The sequence below is a fragment of the Rhinatrema bivittatum genome, chromosome 3 (genome assembly GCF_901001135.1).
Source record: "Rhinatrema bivittatum chromosome 3, aRhiBiv1.1, whole genome shotgun sequence".
Lineage (NCBI taxonomy): Eukaryota > Metazoa > Chordata > Amphibia > Gymnophiona > Rhinatrematidae > Rhinatrema > Rhinatrema bivittatum.
The window spans coordinates 509,593,078-509,616,592 of record NC_042617.1 but is presented as its reverse complement, the minus strand read 5'-3'; the positions used below and the strand labels follow the sequence as shown (position 1 = coordinate 509,616,592).

The window sequence follows — 23,515 nt, the reverse complement described above, 5'->3', positions numbered from 1 at the left end:
TGCACGGGAAAGGGAACGGGAAAAGAGAGGTTTTACTTTTATTAAGAACTGTTATAATTTTTTAAACACTGGGGGGGGTTCTTTAATTTTCTGGGGGACTTCTCCCCAATCCACACTTATCTGCACTGTAAGGTGTTCGATCGGGCGAGTAGGCAGGTAGGCGACAGCGGCGGCGTGAGCCATCAGTAGCGGCGGCGTGTTCGATCGGGCGGGCGGGTAGGTGAAAAAAAAAAACTTTTCTGAGCCATCAGCAGCGGCGGCGGGATCCGGGGGGGGGGGGGGTGGGGTGGGGGTGGGTACGTGTTCGATCGGGCGAGTAGGCAGGTAGGCGACAGGGGCGGCGGCGCAGCAAAAAAAACCAAAGCAACAAAAGTAACTTACTTTTCCGGGGCAGCGGCAGCGGAATCGGGGGGGGGGGGGGGGGGGGTAGGCGGCGTGTTCGATCAGGCGGGCGGGTAGGTGGAAAAAAAAAAAACTTTTCTGAGCCATCAGTAGCCATCAGTAGCTCCCCCGACGAAGACAAAAAGATGGCCACCTGCACGGGGGAAAGCGTGCAATTGGCCGCTGAGGACGTGACGTCACACCCCGTGACGCCAAATGTCGTGACGTCACGTCTTCAGCGGCCAATTGCACGCTTTCCCCCGTGCAGGCGGCCATCTTCGTCGGGGGAGCTACTGATGGCTCAGATCGAACACGCCGCCTACCCCCCCCCGATCCCGCTCCCGCTGCCGCTGCCCCTGCCCCGCTGCCGCGGAAAAGTAAGTTACTTTTGTCGCTTTGGTTTTTTTTGCTGCGCCGCCGCCGCTGACGCCTACCTGCCTATTCGCCCGATCGAACACGTACCCACCCCCGGATCCCGCCACCGCTGCTGATGGCTCAGAAAAGTGTTTTTTTTTCTTTGGTTTTTTTTTGCTTGCCGCTGTGTCTCACCTCCTCCCGGAGCAAGACTGCTTTCGTGCCCTGCTCCGGGAGGAGGTGAGACAGAGCGGCAAAGCAAAAAAACCAAAGGCAGGAAGTAAGTCGCTTCGCCGCCTCCCGCCTCCCTCCTCCCGGTGCCTGTCATTTCAAATGTCATTTGAAATGACATTTGAAATGACAGGTACCAGCGCACCCAGGTTACTGTATAGGCGCTGTATTAAGCGCTTATACAGTAAAATGGGTTGTGCGGGCATAACCCTTCCCTAACGCTTCACAGCCTCGGCATGCATTTGCATGCGATTAGAAGAGAGTATCAGGCGCTAGGTCTAGAGGACTGTGCGAACGGGGAGGAAGGGTGCGCCTGACACTGCCGCACTGTTTCTACCGCGGCCTTACTGTATCGACCTGTATATTAGGTGTCTAGAAAAGCAAGTTTGCTTACCGTAAACGATGTTTCCGTAGATAGCAGGATGAATTAGCCATGCTGTCATGGGATCTGTCAATCAGGCCCGGGAGGTGGAGCTTGTCAAAGCAGAGATCAGAGCTTTGCTCTCTGCAGCTGCGCGCGTGTTCCTGCGCAGGAAAGTAACGGAATCTCCTCATTATGTGATTAAGCCTTAGTGTAGTCAAAGACTTGGTGACTGCCAGGGAGGAGGGTGGGTCAGCATGGCTAATTTATCCTGCTATCTATGGAAACATCGTTTACGGTAAGCAAACTTGCTTTTTCCCGTCGATAGCAGGGCTGAATTAGCAATGCTGTCATGGGAGTCCCAAGCTCCCGATCACGTTGTTTATGATATATATGTTGCACGTGATCTTTGACAGTGTGGCAGTCACCGTGGACAGGAGGATAGAGATTGCAGTATTGCTTGCCCTATCTTCGCATCAGTGGCTGCTTGTTGATCAAGGCAGTAGTGAGATGTGAAGGTATGAAGCGATGACCATGTAGCTGCCTTGCAAATGTCTATGGGTTGTACATTTTTAAGGTGTGCCAAGGAGGCTGCTACTGCTCTGACTTGGTGAGCTTTAGAAGTAGAATGTAATTGTAAATTCTGTTTATCATAGCAGAATTTGATGCACTGTGCTATCCAGCTGGAGATGGTGCATTTAGCCACTGGTAATCCAGGTGCCTTTGGGTCAAAGGAGACAAGGAGTTGAGAAACACGGGAGTCTGAGTTTGTCCTTTCTTTGTAGTATGCTAAAGCTCTTTTACAATCCAGTGTGTGTAGTAGTTTTTCCCTATCATTTGCATGAGGTTTTGGGAAAAAGGTGGGTAATTCCATGGTCTGATTGAGATGGAATTGAGAAACCACTTTTGGTAAGAAGGATAGGTGAGTTCGGAGAACTACCTTTTGGTGTTGAAATTGCAAATATGGAAGATAATGGACCAAGGCCTGCAACTCACTAACTCTTCATGCTGATGTTACTGCCACCAGGAATACCACTTTCTATGTGAGGTATTTAATGTGTGCCAAGTCCATGGGTTCAAATGGGGACAACATGAGCTGTTCCAGAACTATGTTGAGGTTCCATGGAACTGGAGGTTTAGATACCGGAGGACGAATGTGAGTTAACCCCTTAAGGAAATGAGACAATAATGGGTGATTGGATATAGGAATATTGTTAACTGGTCTATGTTGTCCTTCCCTGGTGGGTATGAGGAATGTGACTTTGTTTTCTTAAATCTTTGCATCGCCGATTCCACCACAATTGAAACATGAAGTAATTGTGGTAGAGAGTACGGTGATGTTTTCCTCATACAAAATTTTATGTCTGTTTTCCTGGAAATGGCTGCGATTGCATAAGGTGTTTCCCAGGATTTCTGTAAGACTGAATGCAGAGTTCTTGTGGTGGAAGAGATGTTGGTTCCCCTGGAGTATCAAAAATCTTTAGGAGACCAAGGGTTTCTGCCCTAGGGTCTGCTTCTTTTTGGACCTCTAAATGCAGTATTGTACCCAGCTACATATAGTGTATGAAGATAATCAATGAGCAATTCAGGTGAGCAGTCCAATGGTGGTACCCCTTTGGAAGTGCACCAGGTAGAGTAACGTTTCCATTTATAGCTATAATTTTTCCTGGTTGAGAGTTTCCTGGATTCTAACAAAATGAATTGTGCTGAAGTGGAAACTCCCTGTTCTGTTAACAGGAGCCTCTCAATCTCCACTCTGTCAAGTGTAGAGATGAGTGTAGCGGGTGTAGAAGTGTCCCTTGATCTTGGCAGAGAAGATCTTGGTGATTCGGTAATCGAATTGGATCCATGATGGATAGTCCGAGAAGGAAACTGTACCATGGTTGCCTTGGCCAGGCCGGGGCTATGAGTATCAGTTGAGCTTTGTCCACTATGCACTTTTGAATTGTTCTTGTTATGAGTGGTATGGGAGGAAAGGCATACAAAAGGCCTGTCCATCCACGGAATAAGGAAGGCATCTTGAGCGATCCTGAATTGGCTTGGTCTTATTGAGCAGAATTTAGGAACTTGAGCATTGATCTCCGTTGCAAAGAGATCCATCGAAGGTGTCCCCCACCGCTTGAATGTGTCTTGGGCTATTTCTGTATTGAGTGCCCATTCGTGAGGATGAAAGATACGACTTAGTCAGTCCGCTCTTGTGTTTGCAACTCCTGGAAGATAAGTTGCTTGGAGATGTATGGAATTCCGGTGAGCATGTTCGAAAATTATCAGGGTCTCCTTGCAAAGGAACCATGAACCGGACCCTCCTTGTTTGTTGATGTAAAACATCGCCACTTGATTGTCCGTGTAGATTATTACCCTGCATCCTTTCAGGTGGTCCTGGAACACTCGTAATGCATTCCGAATCGCTCTGAGTTCCAATTAATTTATTTGCAAGTTTTGTTCCGAGATTGTCCATAACCCTTGTGTTTTGTAAATCTCGAGGTGTGCACCCCAACCTTTGCGAGATTCATCTGTGGTTAAGACTGCGTTGTGAGGAGGGGGACTGAACAATGCTCCTTTGGACAGGGTGGAGTCTAGGAGCCACCATGTTATATTCTTTTTCATTTCGGCAATCAGCGATACCTTCTGTGTCAATGGTTGTGAATGTTGTTTCCATTGGCGTTTTAGTCCCCATTGCAGGCATCTCATGTGTAGCCTGGTGTTGGAAACCGTGAAAATCACCGCCGCCATGTGGCCCAGGACTACCAACACCTGTCTCGCTGACGGTCTCTGAGTATGGTTCAAGGTATGTAGAAGGTGACGGAAGTGTGATATTCTGTCACTCGGTAGGTATGCCCTGTTGCAAGTAGTGTCCAGGCATGCTCCTATGAACTGTAACTGCTGTGTTGGTTGTAGGTGTGCTTTCTGGAAACTGATCACTAATCCTAATTCCTGTAAGCATTGTATCACCCAATGGAGGTGATCTACTAAGATGTTGGGAGTTGGGGCGATTATGAGCCAATCATCCAGATATGGAAAGATGGTTATACCTTGTTGTCTGAGATGAGCCACCACCACCACCATGCATTTGGTGAACACCCTGGGTGCACCCGATAGTCCAAAGGGGAGAACTTTGTACTGGTAGTGTTGATGCCTGTAGCGAAAGCATAGGTAACGCCACGAGGATGGATGGATTGGAATGTGTGTGTAAGCATCCTTCGGGTCGATGGAACACATCCAATTGTTGGTTTGAATCAGAGGAAGTATTGATTTTAACAATACCATTTTTAATTTCTCCTTGGTGAGAAATTTGTTCAATTCCCTTAGGTCTAGTATGGGATGAAGGCCACCCGACTCCTTGGGTATGAGGACATATGGTGAAAAAAATGCTACTGATTTGGAGCCTGGGTGAATTTGTCGAATTGCTTGTTGTTTGCGAAGCAAAGCAATTTCCTCCCCCAGTCGTGGTTGGGGGTTGTGAATCTTGAGTGTGGAAAGATGAGGCAAAATGGGTTTTGTGACAAATTGGAGTTGGTTACCGTGACGTACTATCTCCAAAACCCATTGATCAGATGTTATTCTCTCCCAGGCTTCCAGGCAAGAACGAATCCTGCCGGGTGGAGCTTGATGTTGTGGTGGTGGCTGAGTAACTAAAAAGATGAAGTCGCTTTTGCCGCAGTAGTCTGCTGTTGTGCCTGCTGTCTCTGGTTACGTGGTTTACCTCTACGTTGGTCGAGGTATTCTCTTGTGAAGCAGGATGCTGGTACGCAGGGTAAGTCTGTGTACGAAAGGACTGGTAAGATCTGTAGGGTCTTCTGGCATAGGATTGCCTACGAGTAGATCCAATATAATGACGTGTGGTCGAATAGTTAGGATGTGATGTTAATGATTGTAAACTAAAGGAAGAGCTTCTTCCTTTAGTTTACCCACTGTGTCCTGAAATTGTTCTCTGAACGGTTATCTCCTGTATATGGGAGGTTTGTTAGTTTTTCGTGCAAATCTTCACGTATCGAACTTGACCGTAACCATGCTAGCCTGCAGGCTGCAGCCGATGCCCTAGATGATGTTTCATAGGCTTCGTAGATCGACCTCAAAAGGTGTCGAGAACACTCTTCCATGTCATGAAGAGGCGGAGGTATCTGATCCACCGAGGAAAGCATGCCTTTCATAGCTTGCATGCACTCATATAGATATTGAACCATGTAGAATTGATGGTGCATAATCCGAGCATTCAACATATTTTCCTGCCAAACATCTAAATATTTGTTGTCCTTCTCTGGTGGGTATGAGGAATGTGACTTTGTTTTCTTAAATCTTTGCATCGCCGATTCCACCACAATTGAAACATGAGGTAATTGTGGTAGAGAGTACGGTGATGTTTTCCTCATACAAAATTTTATATCTGTTTTCCTGGAAACGGCTGCGATTGCATAAGTTGTTTTCCAGGATTTCTGTAAGACTGAATGCAGGAGTTCTTGTGGTGGAAGAGATGTTGGCTCCCCTGGAGTATCAAAATCTTTAGGAGACTAAGGGTTTCTGCCCTAGGGTCTGCTTCTTTTTGGACCTCTAGATGCAGTATTGTACCCAATTTTTCTAGGAATTTTGGGTATGTAAGGTCTTCCGGAGGGGAGTTCAGTTCCTGAGGTTGTTCCTGCGGATCCAACGGGAATCCCGTAGATGATGATGGGGATGTTTGCAGTGAAGGAAAATCAAAAGATGTATCCTGTTTATAATTTGGCGAGGCTGGTCGGTTTGTTATGGGAGATGTCAGCGGTTCCACAGACGGTTCCTTATTAGTCTGCGTCTTGTGTTCTGGACAACTGTCAGCAGCAATATTAGTCATTTTGAACGATGACTGAAGAGTTCCATAAAAACCTAAGGATTGAGACAATTGATAAAATGCCTCTTTGGTACGAGGGAGCATTGTTGTACGACCATCTGGTTCTTGTGAGACACCTGCTTTAGGGTGCATTGGAGTATTCTGAGGTGAAGTATTGGATATTTTACGGTCCTTTCATATTTTATCGCATGTTATATCCCTCAAATCCTCTGAATCTGTACAAGCGTTAGAGGAGACAATTTGTATTACCTCTCTATGTGAGAAGGTATTGGAAGGTGGTATATGAGATGATTTAGAAGTCGAAGGGCTTATTTCCCATGTAGCACTCCTCTTTGCCGACCTTATATGGTGGGAGTGACGTGAGTGCTTATGATGATAGTGTGACGACAAGTCTGTATGACTTCTACGTGAAGACTGTGATCGTTTCCTACGTTTTATTGTAAATTCTTTGGAATCAGCTCTCGAAGAAAGGGAAGTACCTGAACGAGGTGAAGTTATTGGTGGAGAAGCTGAAGAAGACCTTGGTGAAGGGCTACGTTGTCGTTTCAACTCATTCTGTAATACAGGAGATGAGTGGTCATGTCTCTTATGCGCGGATTTAGATTTATGCGCAGATGTAGACTTGCGCGCATATCCTTCTGTTTCCGTGCTCATAAAGGTTATCGGCGCAGATGTCTTCGGCGCCATGCACATAGACACAATTGGCGTCGAGCGCGCATGTGATGTCGGCGCCGTACGCACAGATGTCGATGGCGCCGTGCGTGCAGTGTATCCCTTGGTTGTGTGTTCCGACATCTTCAGCGCCTTACGCGCCGATATCTTTGGTGCCCTGCACACAGCATTCTTCTGCGCCGTGCGCGCAGGGTTCTTCGGCATCGTGCGCACAAGTGCCTCCGGTGCCATGCTCATAGAAATGTGCGCCGATCCATTATGTGCCGATACTTTTTTATGCGCATAAGGCGCCTTAGGTGCAGAAGGTGTAGGCGCCGAGTTTTTTGGCGCCAATGTGTCCTGTTGCGGCGCTACTGGCTCTGTGGAATTTTGAAAATCCATTGGCCTTTGTCGTTTTGACACCTTCTTACCTCCAAGAGTGGAGGATTGAGTATCCCAGGAAGATGCTCTCTTTTTCGAGGGAGCCGATAAAATCGGTGGGCCAGGCCACGAATGAGCCTCCGATGGTTCCGGTGAGGCAAAATGTTCTTGAAGCCTGTAGGCCCTTTAATTCAGTGCTCTGGGTGACATCCTTGAGCAAAATTCACAATCTTCCCGATTGTGATCTGGTCCTAGGCATCATGGCCGTCTGTGACCGACATTACCTTGCCGCAATGACAGGGTTTAAACCCCGATTTTGACATGTTTATGATGTTAACGCTGAGGAGAAGAACAACTCCACATGCGATCCCGCTCGCGGAAAAAACAGACTGAGGAGATTCCGTTACTTTCCTGCATGGGAACACACGGTCAGCAGCAGAGAGCAAAGCTCTGATCTCTGCTTTGACAAGCTCTGCCTCCCGGGCCTGATTGACAGATCCCATGACAGCATGGCTAATTCAGCCCTGCTATCGACGGGAAATTTTTTTTTTTTGCCCAATGCTGCTTTCTGTGATTCCTCCTATTTTGTAACATGACGATACTAATAGGAGGAACCACAGAAAGCAGGATTTTTATTTTTTTGGTAGAGTCCTTGACTGCAGCATGCCTTAATGCCAGCACCCGGGCAGGTGTTAAATTTTCCGCGTTACAATGGGTGCACTGGCTGCACTGGCTGCACGGGAATTTTTAACTCGAGCAGCCTCATCTACATGGATTTTATACATGATGAGCGCTATTACCACACACTGGTTTGGACACGCTGATCCCAGTATTGCATCGGGCATAAGTTTAGTGCGTCCAAAGGAGTAGATTTTAATAAAGTACGCCTGCGCGAACAAGAGTACGCCGGATTTTATTAGATACGCACGTATCCTTTAAAATCTGGGGTCGGCGCGCGCAAGGCTGCCCAAAATCTGAGTGGCCTCAGAAGGAACTTTCCTTCCAACCCCCCCCTCCCGCACCTTCCCCTCCCTTCCCCTACCTATCCCACCCCCCCAGCCCTATCTAAACCCCCCCTACCTTTGCTAGAAAAGTTACGCCTGCCTCTGGCAGGCGTAGGTGGCCGGCACACAATTCCCTAGCCCGGGAGCAGTTTCAGAGGCCTCGGTCATGCCCCCGAAATGCTCCCGACCCAGAGCCACGCCCGCAGCCCCACCCCTGGATGACGCGCCGCCGCGACACGCCCCCCCCCGACATGCCCCCCCAGGAAAGCCCCAGGACTTACGTGCCCCGCCGAGCCTATTCAACATAGGCTCGGCGCGCGCAGAGGGAGCTTGGGGCAGGTTTTCGGGGGGGGGGGGGGGGGAACATGCGTACCCCTTTGAAAATCTGCCCCAAAATGTGCATCAAACCACGTTTAGCAGCACGCTGACCTGAACGCATGATATTGCATCAGCCTGTATGAATGTCTTATGAATATCTATTGTAAACCACCTAGAATGTAAATAGGTGGTATATCAATATTTATGTTTCTTACGTGCCGCGGTATATAAAAAATCACTAAATAAATAAATAAATTAATTGATTCATCTGTAAAGAAGGTTTGGGGATTTGTTTTAAATTATTCAATCTAGAAGAGTAAATTGAAGTATGTGATTCATTATCAACTGCAAAATGCGAACACTTGGTATACTTGCTTCTAAGTTGAATTTGACTGTGAGTTTGCAGGCTTTCTGCTGTAAAGAGCTGTTGAATTTATAAAATGCACTAATAAATATAAAACTCAAGAACCATTTATCACATTTCATATTTTTTCTTTAATCATAAAGATTAATACCATATAACCAAGATTTATGCCTTGTACAATTCATCTTATCTTACAGTTCACTGGAACCTTAAATTAGGAACCTCCATTTGATACTACTAACATTTCCAGAACAGACTAATGCCACGAGGTCAGAATTCAGTTATGCATTAGAAGAAAATAACTTCTAAAGAGATCACAGTTATGTTCTCATATAAATGTTATTGGTAATTAGTAAAAAGGAATATAAAAACTTAAGATATCTAGATAAAAAATGGGTTTTATTATGAGTATTACTAAGTATTTTTGGCACCACGGATAATCATGCCTAGGTTGTGGGGGAAAACAGAGGCAAGCTACAGCACTTGCAAACAAGCAGTGCAGCCTTGACCTCAATCCATCGCAAGTTAGAAGCATTGGAGAACCAGTTTAGACTCTGAACCTCTGGTTTCTTAACATTTAAAAATCTCCCATAATTACACCTGGAGATATGCTCATGATGATTTTTCTTGAGATTTTTAGAAAATCAGCAGAATTGGTTCCCCTGTTACAAAGGTATTCAATCTACCTTTTGAGCAATGTGCTGATGGTATGAAGGGTCAAATGGCAAAAAACACAAATATAGAGCATGACAGATAAAGACCATAGGGCCCATCTGCTCTATCCATCCACATTTCCAACTTAGGCTTACAATATCTTCCCCCCAATGCTTTTTTGAAATGAAGTCTCAGTCTAGTTTGAATCTGACAGAGCTTCTTCTAGGATTCTCAATAAGTAGTCATCTCTAAGGCTACCCTTCTTGTCACATTGCAAGCATGGGGCCAGCCTTGAATCAGTGCTGAATGGTTTCTGGGGCACTGTTTCCTGATGCAGCTCTTGGCCTTCCTGAGGAATGTTGTGCAGCTCACTTACTGTTGCCTGCATATGTTAATGTGTAATATGTGTAAAAAGGACCAGCCCTTATTGGATCACATGCTCCAAGAGCATGCTATCAGATATGTTTTCTCTGTTTCCCCTGATGCAGGAGTATACCGAAACATCAGCTGATATCGGGGTCTTTTGCTATTTAAAGATGTGTTTAAAGGGTAATATTTCATGACTTTATCACCTATTTGCACAATTTTATGTGCATTTTAAAATCTTTCAAAAAAATAACTGTCACTATGTTTTACCTCTCTTCATTGGGATAAATGCTTGAAAAGACTGGATTGTCTACTCTACTTTTAGGAGTAAGTCTTAAAGTTATCTCAGTTTGCTGGCATCCCACATTTAGTTTTGACATCTTAAATGATAGTATGAAAACACTTTAATTATCTCTTTCACTGACTGATCATTTCTAGATGAGACAGTGGTTTGCTCTTTTTCGTTTACACTATAAAAGTATAACAAACAATAAACTAACTTGTTCAGTTCCTTGTCTGGTTCGAGTCTGTTTGCGGCAGGTATATGCCAACCGTGAGCTTCAAGGATCCCTTTTTCCATGTGGCTGCCCATGTCTCAGTCCAAAGTCCCTGTCACATTTGCTCTGGAACTTGATAGGAAATGGACTTTAAAAATATTTTTATGCCTTAAGGATAGAAGTTGTCTTGGCCACAAAAGAGCTATATTTCCTGATTTTTGAAGAAATATGCAACAGCACCGAAAATGATTTCTGGCTAAGAGGCCGGAAGTTGGCCTCTACTGGAGCAAACTTAATGCTTCGTTTTCCTTGTAAGGGTGAGATAAAATTTTCAAATAGATACATATTCTATGAGCCAAATCAACTACAGACTATTTTTGCAAAATACCCACCTTTCCCCTCTATACCCCTGTATAGTTCCTCGACCTGTCCTACCCTCTCCCCTTTAACACTCTTTGCCTTAACCAGCTACACCTTTAACCCCTTACAAGTTTCCTCTCCTTTACAAGCTTCCCAACCACTGTAAATAGTAGTTTATGTATTATATACTCCAAGTTTATGCCAATATTTCTACCTTAGATTACAAAATTATATTTATTTGTTCTATTTTCTTTGTTCCTTGTAAAGGGCATGCCCACTATTGTAGCTTGCCTCAGATGTTTCATGTAAACCCGTACGATGTGCAAACGGCTATCGATATATAAAAATGTTTAAATAAATAAATAATATAGGATTAGTCCAGCTGCATTAATAGTCAGTGTGGAACCCGATTAATCGCCGGATATTAGAGGATTATTAATACGATATTGTTATGACTCAAGGCCACTCTTTTTTTCCTTTATATTTCCTTCATAGAAGCTGTGCTTTGTTCTTCTGATTTTTATGGTTGGAATCCCCATTAAAGGGGTATAAACACGGCATCATTTCAAGTTTTAAACTAGAATACTTTAGATTGTATTTTCCATTACTGTGTTATGGATAACATGTACCATTACTTTTCAAGATAATTCTGGATATTATTTGGAAGAATCATAAATACAATTAAATTTAATTTAAAAAAATTAACCCTCATAGTAACTGCTTGCTTGTGGCCAAGGAGGCTGCCTGGAAAATCTTCTACGATGTAGACTGTTTTCCTGTTGCATGGAGCAGGAGATTAAAACCTCACACTAACTACTTACCTAAAAGCCAGTGAGACTTTCTGGAGAACTCCTGTGCTATATATTGTTTTATTTTTCTGTGGAGGAGGGAACTTACATCCTTCTCCTTAGCTAGCTGACCACAGTCAGGATGACTGCTTGGACGACACATATACTTGGGCTTGTGTTTACAGTCAGGTGACCCAAGCCGAATATGCAGATGGAAGACACCAGCCCACAACCCAGTAACTTGGGGAAAGGAGTTGAGAAGCCAGCTAAGTGATAGGATACTACAATCCCATCACATCTATCTCCAGCATGCTCTGAGAGTCCGCGCTAGAAGTTAGTGCTCTTAGGATGCTCGTAAGCATTCCATTCCAGAAACCACCTCCCCCACACATCTCATAACCTATTGTACCTCCACAAGATCTGGGGGCAGGAGGGAGGCATATAAAACTCCGTTCAGGAGCCCTAAAACCAACTTCTGATTATGTGGGAAGGAATTATCCTACAATTGTTGTCCTTTCTTCAAAAAATGTACTATCACAACACTCAGCCACAGCATAGCTTAGAAAGCAGTTCCAAACTCAAGCTTTTGCATGATTTAATCATTTCAATGCTGCCAGTAGATTACACTGAGAAGTGGAAGACCCTAAATATAAATCATATGATGCCATTTAAGTGGCTCACTGCTCATCATTTTTAATGCCTCCTACATTAGGGAAGCTCCTCCAACATTTTTTTTAAATACATTCGATTTCTGCAACATGACAAAAATGATTACGATATGGAGTAGCATGTGTGGTAGGGAGGGTACATATGGGGATGTGTGATTAGGAGTATGGAGGGCTTGTGCAGTGGGGATGTAGGAGGAATGTGTGGCGTATAGGGTATGTATGTGTGGGAGGTGCAGGTCTGGGGGTGTTCATTAGCTATGTGACTGGATAGAATGGCATGTGATGGGGTGGGGGGTGAGCGTTAGGAAGCATGCTACTTCAATTGTTTAGCACTGGGTAAATTGATTGTTTTATAAAGTTTGAAATTTCACCAGAATGGTTTGTGTTAACTCAGCAAACTGGGATAGTCCTTCAACTTTTTCCCTTCTGTCTGCTTCACCCTGGGTCAAGCTGCTGGGAAGGGAGCAAACTTCTGGATGGAGCATTTACCAGTATTCTGCAGCCTCTAAACACTTCCCATAGTAAAGCAATGGAGATTTTTCAGGGGGATTTCTTCTCTGAAAATACGAACTTGATTTTTCTGGTTTTCAAATGTGGACAAAATAGTCCACATTTTCTTCCAGCAAATGAAACTTTGTGACTTTCCATCCCTTTTTAAGCAAATACCCCTTTGGCACAATTCTTTTCAACATTCCATAAGTAGGAAAGCATATACAAGAGCCTCTAGGGTGGAGGGAGTGAGCACACCTTCCATGGAATCTAAAGAAGACACTCACAGACCTCTTAATATAGGACTTATCAAATCCTTGGACTCCTGAAAGGATTTGAGTTTCTATATCAAGATCCTGACTTTGGAATGCCTCTGACCAATGAGCTTAGCTATTAAAAAAAAAAAAAAAAAAAGTGTTTCATTCTTTAAAGTCGACCATTAATTTCCTCAGTTTGAAACCTTCCTTAGAATCCTTAATAATCTCTATTTTCCATTCTCCGTACTGTAGATGAATCATAAAATCTGTTGCCATGTACAGAGTTAGCTCACAGCTGGATGAGGTCCACTGTTTACAAACTATAAGCAATGCACCTGTTTCCTTACCTCGGTGCCTAAATCCTTCATCCTGGCCAATGCTAGTTCCCTCAAATTTCCATGCTCTACACCTGAGCTCACCAGAGGCATTGGGATATCTCTAGAAGAATAGGAAAAAAAAGAAACACATTAAAGAAGTCTACTTAAAATGATGATATATCCTGTGGCTACAAACTCTCCATCTGTACTCTAATAAATCAAAGATGTCTGTCTGGGCAGGAAACTGTTCTGTGTTCACCAACAGAACCCAATGAAAAAGATTTCTACATCCATCAAACCCAATAAAGGGCATCTGCTCAGCAATAAAAGTGATACCGCTGGCTTTTAAGAAAAAAAATGCATTTATAGAAATGGCAGTGAACTGCGGTTAGAAAAAAGCATTCATTCTTGTACAAAGAATACATTCTGTCACTTGGTTTATTAGTAGTGAGCTAAAATTCATAATTTAGTTTAGGTCACATTCCGCTCAGATAAATTGTTTTCTACTGTGTAATAGAAAAGTTAGAAGACAGGCCAGACTGGTGGCTCTGTGGCAGTGCTGCTCACTGTCATGTGGAAGATCCCACAGGTCAGGGTCTTCCACTCCCCAGGGTGGCAGGGGCTAGGTAGGTTGCAGGGGCAGCATTCACACCCCTTGGGGAGACATTCAAGAATTGTAATTATCACTCAAGGGTGACGTCCAGTTGGAAGATTTAGGTTCCATGATTGCAAATTTTTGGAAGGAGTCTTGGTGCACGACCCCTGGTCCAGGTCCATTGCTACAATGGCCAGACTACGTACATGAATATAAAATAAGGGAAACAATCCACAGGTAGCTGCAAATGAAGGCTTATGGCAGCAGGATCCTGCTTTTGCTACGCTTAATTGGAAGCAGAGAGGAACAAGAGGAAACCTCTGGGTCAAAAAAATAGACCAAACCAAGAAATATGCAATGCATTCATATCTCATGAACTGCTGAAATCTGAACACAACAGTAGATGTTTTTATAAACAGTAGGAGAGGCCATTTTAAAAAGTGAACACAAAAGTCCAAAACAGTATTCAAAAAACAAACAATATATATATTAGAACAAATAAGAAAGAAGGGCTAGGAGTAAACCAAAGTCTAGAAACAGATAATTTGATTTTTAGGCATGTTTCACAACAAGCGAGAAAGTGTCTACTGTTGGGGGTTCATCTTGTCAATATGCATCCGGGTGTGTGTGCACATGCAGGGCCTCAGGCCCTTAGTCTAGCAGCCACACATGCTACTGAGCACCCGAAAGGAGAGCGGGAGCATCTGCTATTACCGCTCCCCATCTTCAACTCAGCAGCAATTTGAGCAGGGTTGGAGAAGGAGCAGCAGCAGCTGGTGTTCATGTCCTCCTCACTTGCCACTGATCTCTTCCCGTGGACTTGGTGGGGGGGGGGGGGGGTGGGAAGGGGATAGAAAAGGTGCCTGCAAAGAAAAGCATCATTGTGCATTGCTTTAAGCAGACACTTTTCAAATTCTTTCAAGGAAACTAGATAGCACTGTTGCCATTTCAAAGTATTTAAGCTCTGAGGTTAGCAAAATGGCCCTTGAATAACATGAATGAGTTTTGCATTAGGCTCATCAAGCTTTCATTTCAGTAAACTCTCTTCACCTTATGAATGAGATAGTGTTTCAGTTCAGTTACGGTAACTCCTAATAAAGCAGAATGTGGAAAGCTATTACACTTTTAGCCAAGTAACTAAGTAGGCTCCCCCTGAAGAGGAGTAGAAAGCATCATTAGCCCAGAAACAAGGCTGGTTACCAATTCACATGAAATCATAGGGAAAAATGGGACGGCACACCATCAGCTAAGGATGTCAACTGATATCCAGGTTCACAGAGCACTTAGCCGATTCCCTAGTATAGAATGCTACAGCACAGAGCCAATTTGTATATTGTTCAGAAGCAAATATATAAAGAGATTTTTTTGTTGCTGCAGAGAACAGAAAAGTACTGCTTTTATGGGGAAACTAGTGGTTGCCTAAGACAGTGTTTCCCAAGCACTGTGCCATGGCACACTGGCATGTGTTCAGACTCGATCAGGTGTGCCACAGAAAAGTCACTGCCTGATGCTCGGGTCCAGGTAAGCACCTGGGCTCTGCTCTTAGCACATCACAGCAAGAAGAGAAACCAGCAGTGACTTAAATATGCAGGAGCTCCATTTTGAATGAGGTAATTAATGTGCAGCATGCAGGGCACGGGCAGGAAGGCACTGCTTCGTATGTCACTCACAGTATTCTCAGTACCTCTCATTTTCTCCTCCAAGAAGTCCTTCCAGCCTCTATCTTTTCTCCAGACTGAGTGACAGTATGCACTGAGCACTGGATATGACTCACTCTGCCTGTTGGGGGCTGTCCCAGTGAAGGAGTTCTGGCAGCCATATGCCGCTGTACTAACCAAACCAGCTGCCCCCACCACACAGACTTCTCTCTTCTCCTCTTTATAGAGGGAGCTGGTCCCATTGTGATGGATTCTTGAGTGCCTCTGCACCCTTTTTCTCTTAGTTTTAAAATTTGGAAGCATGACTGGTGAGGCTTTCAGTCGCAAGCTCTTCTTTTGGCCATGAGTCTTCTTCACTGTTTGCTTTGTGGAGGCTGGTGTACCACACATTTTTGTTAATGTAAGTGTGCTTTCAACATGAAAAGATTAGGAACCACTGCCCAAAAAGCAGCCTTAGAACCAGTTCTAGAAGAAAAACTTTGTTTCAGTATAGGTTACAATTGTATTGGAACTAATCTAAGGAAAGGATAAGGGAGATAAAAAAGAAACAATCTATGAAAGTCCAATAAATGGTGAGCCATAGAGAAAAAGGCTCTGTAGGGAAACACTGAAGAAGGGGTTGAAATGCTATACACAGTGACAGACTGTACTATACCTCTGCACTCGGTACACTCGTGTCCACGGTGGTACAAGAGCCAATATTCTAGCCACCAAATCCACCAAAGTGCTGGGCGAATAACTCTTATATCTTCCAGACTTCCAGAGTTCATATAGGCCAGTGCCTCGAATTACCAATGTAGGGTACAGCTTCATGCCATCTGGACGGAAGGCAGGGTTCTCAAAAAACTCCTGTAACATGCAATAAAGAAATGTGCATTTATATTTTTCCAGCGCAAAAAGAGTCAGACACCAGAACCTGATTCCGATACAATGGGTAAAGAAAGAATCAAAATGAAGAGAAAGACAAAAAAAACAAAACAGAACTACCAGCATGTCTGATTTCATCATGTAATAACAGAAGGAGGAAAGACATTGCACTCTCATCAGCAGTTCCTATCCCCCTCCCCGAAGTGTCCCCACATAAAACTCAACTCTTGGGTGGCATTTAAAATTGGCCGCAGTTTATTTCAACCAGAACCAGAGCCCTTACAAATATTGAATAATAACCCCTTTTAATCTGACCCCCCCTTCCTCCAACTCCCCCCCCCCCGGGCCTCCACCACCTTAAACCCCAATGGTGGAGATACCCTCCCCCTTTTCCACCTGCTCCGCCTCGTGCCAGCGTGAGCAAGCTTGCACCGTGAACCTTGGCCCCACGGTTCGCTGGTCTTCCCGTGTAGCAGCCCCCCCAGCTACGCAGAGCCTTAACCCCTCCTCCAACCCCCACCCCATTCCCCTTTTAACAACAATAACGCTGGGCTCGGGTTATCCGCCAACACTGCGACAGTATACAAAACGAATAACATGGATCAAGGGAGGGAAGGTGGGACAAAATTCGCCTTCCTGCCTCCTTGCTTCCCTCGACAAACTGGCCCGTTGCTCCTCTGACGTCACTTTACCCCCCGGTCCCTGTTCCTAGTTCAAACTCGCATTCACTCCTGAGCCTCCCCCTTCCCCTACTCTATGTGTCTTCCCGCCCTAACATTAAAACTTCCCTTCCCCCATCCCTGCTGCTGCTTGCACGCTTTCCCTCTGTTATCCTCGCCGTGCTGTAAACCAGCACGGCTTGCTCTTACAGCAAGCAAGCACCAGGCCCTAATAGCCATAAGTGGAATTTAAATAGATATTTAATTAATAAAAGATATATACCTCAATAAAAAAATGGGGACAAAAAAAGATTTCTCTGCTTGTCATGGGTACATCTGAAATATTACACAATGAACAAATTATATAGTTATAATTTAAAAATATTGTGGATGAAATATTTAAAGTGACATTTCAAAACTGAAATGCCACCTCTAGTCCCCACAGGTATATACCATTAAATGTTTTTCATTTATGAAATGGGGATTGTTTAGGTAGATTTTGTCTATATTTTGTTTACAGATTGTGCTTCATTGCTGAAGATGGGATCTTGTGGATATCTATTTTGTTCTGATATTTAACAACAAACATCTGGAATCCTGAATAATCTACAGGCAAGCTACAAGTATTAGAATATTTGCTTTTGGGCAGGATGGCATAGGATGTCAGTATAGAATGTTCCAGCACAGTACAATGCAAGATTTCCTTTAGTTAGGGAACAGCACCTTCTTTACCTCAGTCAGCTTTAATACTGTCGAGATGCTGTAATTTCTGTTGTCTGTTTTATTTACTGTCCTAACTGAACAGGATTTTTATGTCTATTGTTTAATGGATTTACAAATGTGTTGGCTTATGTCTGTGATACTGTTACCCACCAAAATACTGCTAATAGAGGGAGATACAAGGTTTTTTTTAAATATATAAATATTTGAAGGTTAGTTTATTTACTTTGAATTATGCCTGCAATCTTCCTTGGACATGGAATCTCCCTAGAAAAGGGGAATATAAATACCAAATTAAATTTAAAAAGATTGTAAAAAAAACAGAGGCGAAATGTGGAGGGTTTGTTTTTTAGTAGCATCTACAAATATAGAGTTTAACTTTCTTCTAATCTCAAATATACCATTAAAATACAGCAGTACCTATTTGGGTTTAATTCAAAAGTAAGCACATAAGGGCAAGCCCCTCCCAACCCCACCCCCATCCCCACAAACATCTCTTCCCAGTGAGTTACACATGTGGTGCGCTATGCATGCAAATGTACCTGCACAGATGAGGGCAATGTTTAAAAAGCCATGTTCCACAGGTAAAGCGCCACTTTATCTATGAAAATGACTTTGAAGATTACCTTCTATTTATTTTTCCAGAATATGACCCACCTTTTCATTGATGTGCTCAAGGCAAAGAATACATAAAATAATGAATCATCATCAAAACAGGCACAATAAGACAGCATCGGATACAAAGAAAACAGCAAGATTAAACTCACACAGAATCACTATCACATTGCTTAAAGAGACAAATGCTGAAATATTACATCATTCAAAATCATTTACTGAAAGACAGCAAAACAGGAATTATCGTCCTAACACAAATATTTCAACTTTAGGAAAAAGCATTGCTACAATTAACTGAATATCTGGAGAATACTGTCTTAGATCCCCAGCAATATGTGTTCTGTAAATACCACAGAACTGAAATGCTGCTGTCTCTGCACAATCTGTATCAAGAATTAGATTATGGTGGCTCTGGTGTACTAGTACACCGATTTGACCACAGCTTCGATACTTTGGATCATACAGTTTGTTGCTGCAGAAGTTGAAACTAAGAGGAAAGGGAGGAGTGGGGTTGAGGTGGTTTGAATCCTTCCTACAGGATAGGCGACAAAGGGTACAGGTTGGGCAGACAAATTCTACTTGCAAGAAATTACTTCTTTGTACAATTTTAAGAAAGATGAATGTCAAATTTTATTGCTACACTGATGATGTACAATTTTATTTAACTAGTCTGACTGGTGAATTTCCAGGGCTGTTACTTTTTGAGTGAATGATGGTTGTAGAAGATTGGTTAGCTCAAAATTATTTAACATTAAATGTGTCAAAGACCACATAATTATGGATTGGTAGGATTGCTATTCCAAAACTTGGATCTTTATCTTTTTCTGGTATACCTTTACAGCTTATAACAGAAGTGTGAAATATGGGGATTATCCTGGATCCCGAGTTAACCTTCAACCCACAGATTAAGCAGGTGGTAAAAAGAGCTTTTTACCAGCTCAAGGTTTTTAGACTTTTGAAATTCATGCTGACCCAATTTTGTTTAGATCAATGCTACAAGCACTGTTGTTTGGACAATTAAGCCTATTATAACAGACTTTATTATGGACTTGAAAAAAAAATATCTAAGAGCACAACTTGTTAAGCATGCGGTAGCACAAGAATTGACCAGAGTGTCAATTAGGGATCATATTTCCCCTATACTTAAAGAGCTGCATTGGTTACCAGTTAATTATAGTGCCCTGTTTAAGATGGCAGTTATAATTTTTAAACTTTTACATACAGAAAAATCCATGCTCATTCGTTGACACTATTTCATGATACATGCCAGTAAAGCCACTGCATTCCCGTGATGCTAATTTGTTGACTATATCATCTGTGCAGTCTTGTAAATTGGTAAGTACGCGTACTAGAGCATTTCATCAGGTTTCTCCAACACTCTGGAATGCTATGCCTTGGAAGTACGTAGTATGTCTGAGATGAAGGTTTTTAGAAATCAATTGAAGACATCTTTTAAAATGTGCTTTTAATTCTTGAGCTGTGAACCTATACTATTATTTATTTGATTGAAAACTGTGAATGTTTTTTATAATCCGCAGTGAATATTGTTTAGAGCTGCGGAATATAAGTACCGCTAAATAAATAAAAAGAAAAATAATCAGCTTAAAATGTAATAACTAGCAAAAACACAACTAAATAGCAAACCAGGAACCCCTAAACTCTTGCTACAATTACTACTTATCAAAAGTGTTACTAGACATGTCTCATATAAGAGGCAGTCCCTTCTCTACAGAGCTTACAATTTACTCAAGACAGAGAGTATTTCATTTATTAAGAAAATGGCTAAAATCAATAAAGCCGTGTTCAGGAGAAATGGGTTAAGAATTAAAAACAGCTTCAAAAAAAGATGAGTTTTTAGACTGGATTTTTTTTTAACTATTGATTTAGAACAAATTACAAAATAAATACACTTTGTACAGAAACATAATGAGAAAACTCGGACAAAATGCAAAAAAGTAATAGTGACAACAATATACAAGAAATACAAATTCAAATCCAAGTTTCTCATACATTAGTCCATAACCAAAGGGGAAAGAAAGAATTCAAAGGAGATCCAAAGAAATAACATAGGGATGGTACAACAGTCATCTGCTCAGAATTACACACAGTGCCTGCCAACGGAGCGGTCTCAATGACCAGCCATGACTCACTGCTCCCAACACACTGAACCAACTGGGGATTACAGGGGCTGAGAGATACTTCCTCCACTGCCAGGGGCAGCACTCCACCACCACAGCCCACAATGGGGACATCCAGTCCCCTCCCCAAACCAGAAACAGGGGTCACAAATGCATCACTGGACTACTGGCTCAGAGGAAAAAACTCAGACTTTTCCTTTCCTTTCAGGAGGCATTGCTATTGAAGAAAACATGGTATGGAGAAACAAAATAGACAGTAAACTTTCCGTGACCACCTCACACTGCCATCTTAGCTGCTCCCACACCTGGATTTATTTATTTAAAATACTTTTATACCACTTTCTTGAAAAAAAAAAAGAGGCCATCCAAGTGATTTATAAATAAGCAATAATACAATAACTATTTCAAAACAAAAATCAATAAGGCATACAAGCAGGTAGTTGTAAGTAGAATAATACCAATAGACTAAAAGTACACTGATTAGTTTTAACATCCTATTACCTTAGAAATTTTAAATCATTAATGTAAAACAATTAAGATGCAGACAGTAGTCCAGCAACAAGAAAGGGAACAATCCAGTCTATTGTAAAGAGTGCCACATGTATGACTCAATAATTTTCCAACCCTCAATATCACATCACATCCCAACCCCTCCTAAATAAACCTGAAACTGAAACTTTTTCCTTTCCACCCCTTTTATATCCGACCAGTATATTGAGTTAAAAATGCTAGCTCATCCCTGCATATCTTCTCACCCCCGATGACATTAGTCAACATATGTGCCCCTCAGAATTTTAGTCATCGTATGTGTCTATCTTTAAACTGTATGTTATATAAACACATTAAGTGATTGTATTTGTCAATTCATATTATGTATTTCATGATGTAAGCCATTATGATCTTCATTTTGGAACGACGGTATATAAAATGGCTAAATAAATATCTTGTAGAATTTTTTTCTGGGTCTTGAGGTCTCCATTTTATAGGTCAGCTATATAGAGCAAAATAATGGAACATACATACATTTTATATTTTTTGCAAAGCTTAACAAGTCTGGTGTTCACTAAGTTACTGTTATTGTAGAATCAAGATTATTTTTAGGTTTGCTCCTAGACACAATCTTAACACAGTAAAAGTAGTTTTTAATTGTGAAAAACATGATAAAGATTTACAAAGTATTGTAACAGATATCCAGCAGAAAATGGCTGATGAAATCTGGAATGGAAGAAAAGGGGTGTTGCGTCAGTATTTGGACTTAGATTCATGGGGCAATAAGTAATTGGGTGCAGATCTTTGATTAGGTCTGTGATTGGACAAATTGTATGATAAAAATTAAGGATGTGAGGAAAGGAAGCTTGTCATCAGAAAATAATGCATTAATTGGTTATATAATCGTTTAATGAGAAATGAGAAAGATATTAGCCTCGGTCTAATGCAGACAGGGATACAGAAAGAGAGCAACTTGTCATTGCCAGGGAACTTGTTTTATTAGTTTTATTTTTTTTTTCTTTAAATAAAAACTATTAAGATGAAGTGCTGTTTTCTTTTAAATAGAATTGTTTTTATTTGCTAGATAAGTTAGATAAACTTAAAGTCCTCTGACAGCTGCTAGTAAGCTGCTGGGGTCTTTTTAGACCATAAATCTTACAATCTACCAGTTGGTGAGAGCTTGTGTGTGTGCATTTGGTGCACTGGGCTCCTAATTCTCATAGAATGAGTCCAATCTGTGGACACTACAGTTTCAGACCTGAAGGAGCTAACAGAAACAGAAGTATATAGCAGAGATCTTCAGGGATTCAGTAGAGCAGTCTTACTTCCACTCTGGCAGCCTCTGTGCTGCCTTAGAAGGAAAAGGTCACCTGGAAGGAGAATATCACCTTTGTGTGGCAAGAAGCAATCCTGTAGCTAGGTCCTGCCGTCAAGGTGATTCAATATCCTCTTGCACTGAAGATGTGTTTCCAGGGGCACGTTGCCCCGAGGGAAGGGTTAGGACAGTGTAGTTGGCAATTTAATCACATAGATAGCTGAGCAGATGGTGGACATGAAAATCGCTTGGTAACTTGCATGCCTGCTACAAAGGTGGTACCAAGATAGGATTTTAGACAGTGCTGAGGAGGTGCCAACTGTCTTGATACATGTGGGTACCAAAGACAAAGGATGGTGCAGGAGGGAGGTTCCAGAAGCCACATTTGGGATTTTTGGTAGAAAGTTGAAATCGAGAACCTGCAGTGTAACATTCTCAAAAATGCACCCCATTCCATGAGCAGGACCCCAGAAGCAGGCAGAGCTCCAGAGTTTCAGTGCATGGATGAGATAATGGTGCAGGGAAGTGGGTTTTAGGTATCTTAGGAATTTGGGCAACATTTTGGGGAAGGGGGGCTTCCAAAAGGATGGACTACATCTTAACCAGGGTGAAACCAGGCTTCTGGCACTAACCTTTAAAAAGGAGAGAGAGCAGCTTTTAAACTAGATGAGGAGGGAAAGCCAACAGTCACTCACAAGTGCTTGGTTCAGAATGATGTCCTCTGAAGGATACTAATAAAACAGAGAAATTAGGGCATCCCACTAGAAAGGTTGCACTAAATGCTAAAGTTGCCCATGTGCCTTTAAGAGTAGGGAGATTCAAAATTATTGCAATCAACTGATAACCAGGTTGTTAATACAAACAAAAAAATATTCTTTGAAATGTTTGTATACATTGCTAGAAATCTAAACAATAAGATGGGAGAGTTACTATGTATAGCACTGAATGAAGAAGTAGATATAATTGGATCTCAGAGACCTGATGAAGGAGAATAACCAATGGAAAACTGAGATACCAGGATACAATGTATATTGTAATTATAGGATGGATCAAATCAGTGGAGGGGTGGCGCTATATGTTAAAGATGATGTAGAATCAAACAGAATAAAAGTTCTGCAGGAAACAAAATGCACTGAGGAATCTTTATAAGTAGAAAGTTCATGAGAAAGGGGATGAAATAGTAGTGGGAGTGTACT

At 42.4% G+C, this 23,515-nt stretch overlaps 1 protein-coding gene across 4 annotated transcripts in view; it reads right to left on the bottom strand.

Annotated features, from left to right (window-relative positions):
- The window catches only part of ELP3 (elongator acetyltransferase complex subunit 3), a 466,764-nt gene that overhangs the window by 149,129 nt on the left and 294,120 nt on the right, over positions 1–23,515 (bottom strand). For all 4 annotated transcript variants that reach the window (XM_029596183.1, XM_029596182.1, XM_029596180.1 and 1 more), the window contains exons 10-11: positions 16,172–16,365; positions 13,294–13,384 (exon numbers count right to left, since the gene is read on the bottom strand). In XM_029596183.1, the coding sequence (XP_029452043.1) occupies positions 13,294–13,384; positions 16,172–16,365 (285 nt within the window). The remainder of the gene's footprint in view (positions 1–13,293; positions 13,385–16,171; positions 16,366–23,515) is intronic.